At 51.4% G+C, this 288-nt stretch overlaps 1 protein-coding gene across 1 annotated transcript in view; it reads left to right on the top strand.

Annotated features, from left to right (window-relative positions):
• EMH_0013490 (uncharacterized protein) overlaps positions 1–288 on the top strand; it is a gene marked incomplete at both ends in the record, with an annotated part of 3,966 nt that overhangs the window by 2,079 nt on the left and 1,599 nt on the right. Inside the window, one exon of the mRNA XM_013499840.1 lies at positions 3–288. Within this exon, the coding sequence (XP_013355294.1) occupies positions 3–288 (286 nt within the window). The remainder of the gene's footprint in view (positions 1–2) is intronic.

Raw genomic sequence — 288 nt, 5'->3', positions numbered from 1 at the left:
GGTGTGCCCGAAGTTGAGTACATGGAGCCTTCTGTCCCTCCAGCCGTTGTCACTTTGCCGCCCCACGAAGAGCAAGAACCCACACCTGTCGCGGATATCCACGAAGATAAGGAGCTGCAAGAATTGAGGGCTCGGCGGAACGTCATCAACAATCTGGTGAATGTTGCGACCATGCTGGTAAATGAATTGCCGGGAAATAAGGCACGATCAATTCTCGATGTATTAAAGGAAAACGTGGACACAGCTGAAAAGGCGGAAGGGGAGTACAATGTTGCAAAGGGCCGCATA

The sequence above is a fragment of the Eimeria mitis genome, genomic scaffold (genome assembly GCF_000499745.2).
Source record: "Eimeria mitis Houghton genomic scaffold, Emh_scaff473, whole genome shotgun sequence".
Lineage (NCBI taxonomy): Eukaryota > Apicomplexa > Conoidasida > Eucoccidiorida > Eimeriidae > Eimeria > Eimeria mitis.
This window is presented reverse-complemented; position numbering and strand designations above follow the sequence as displayed.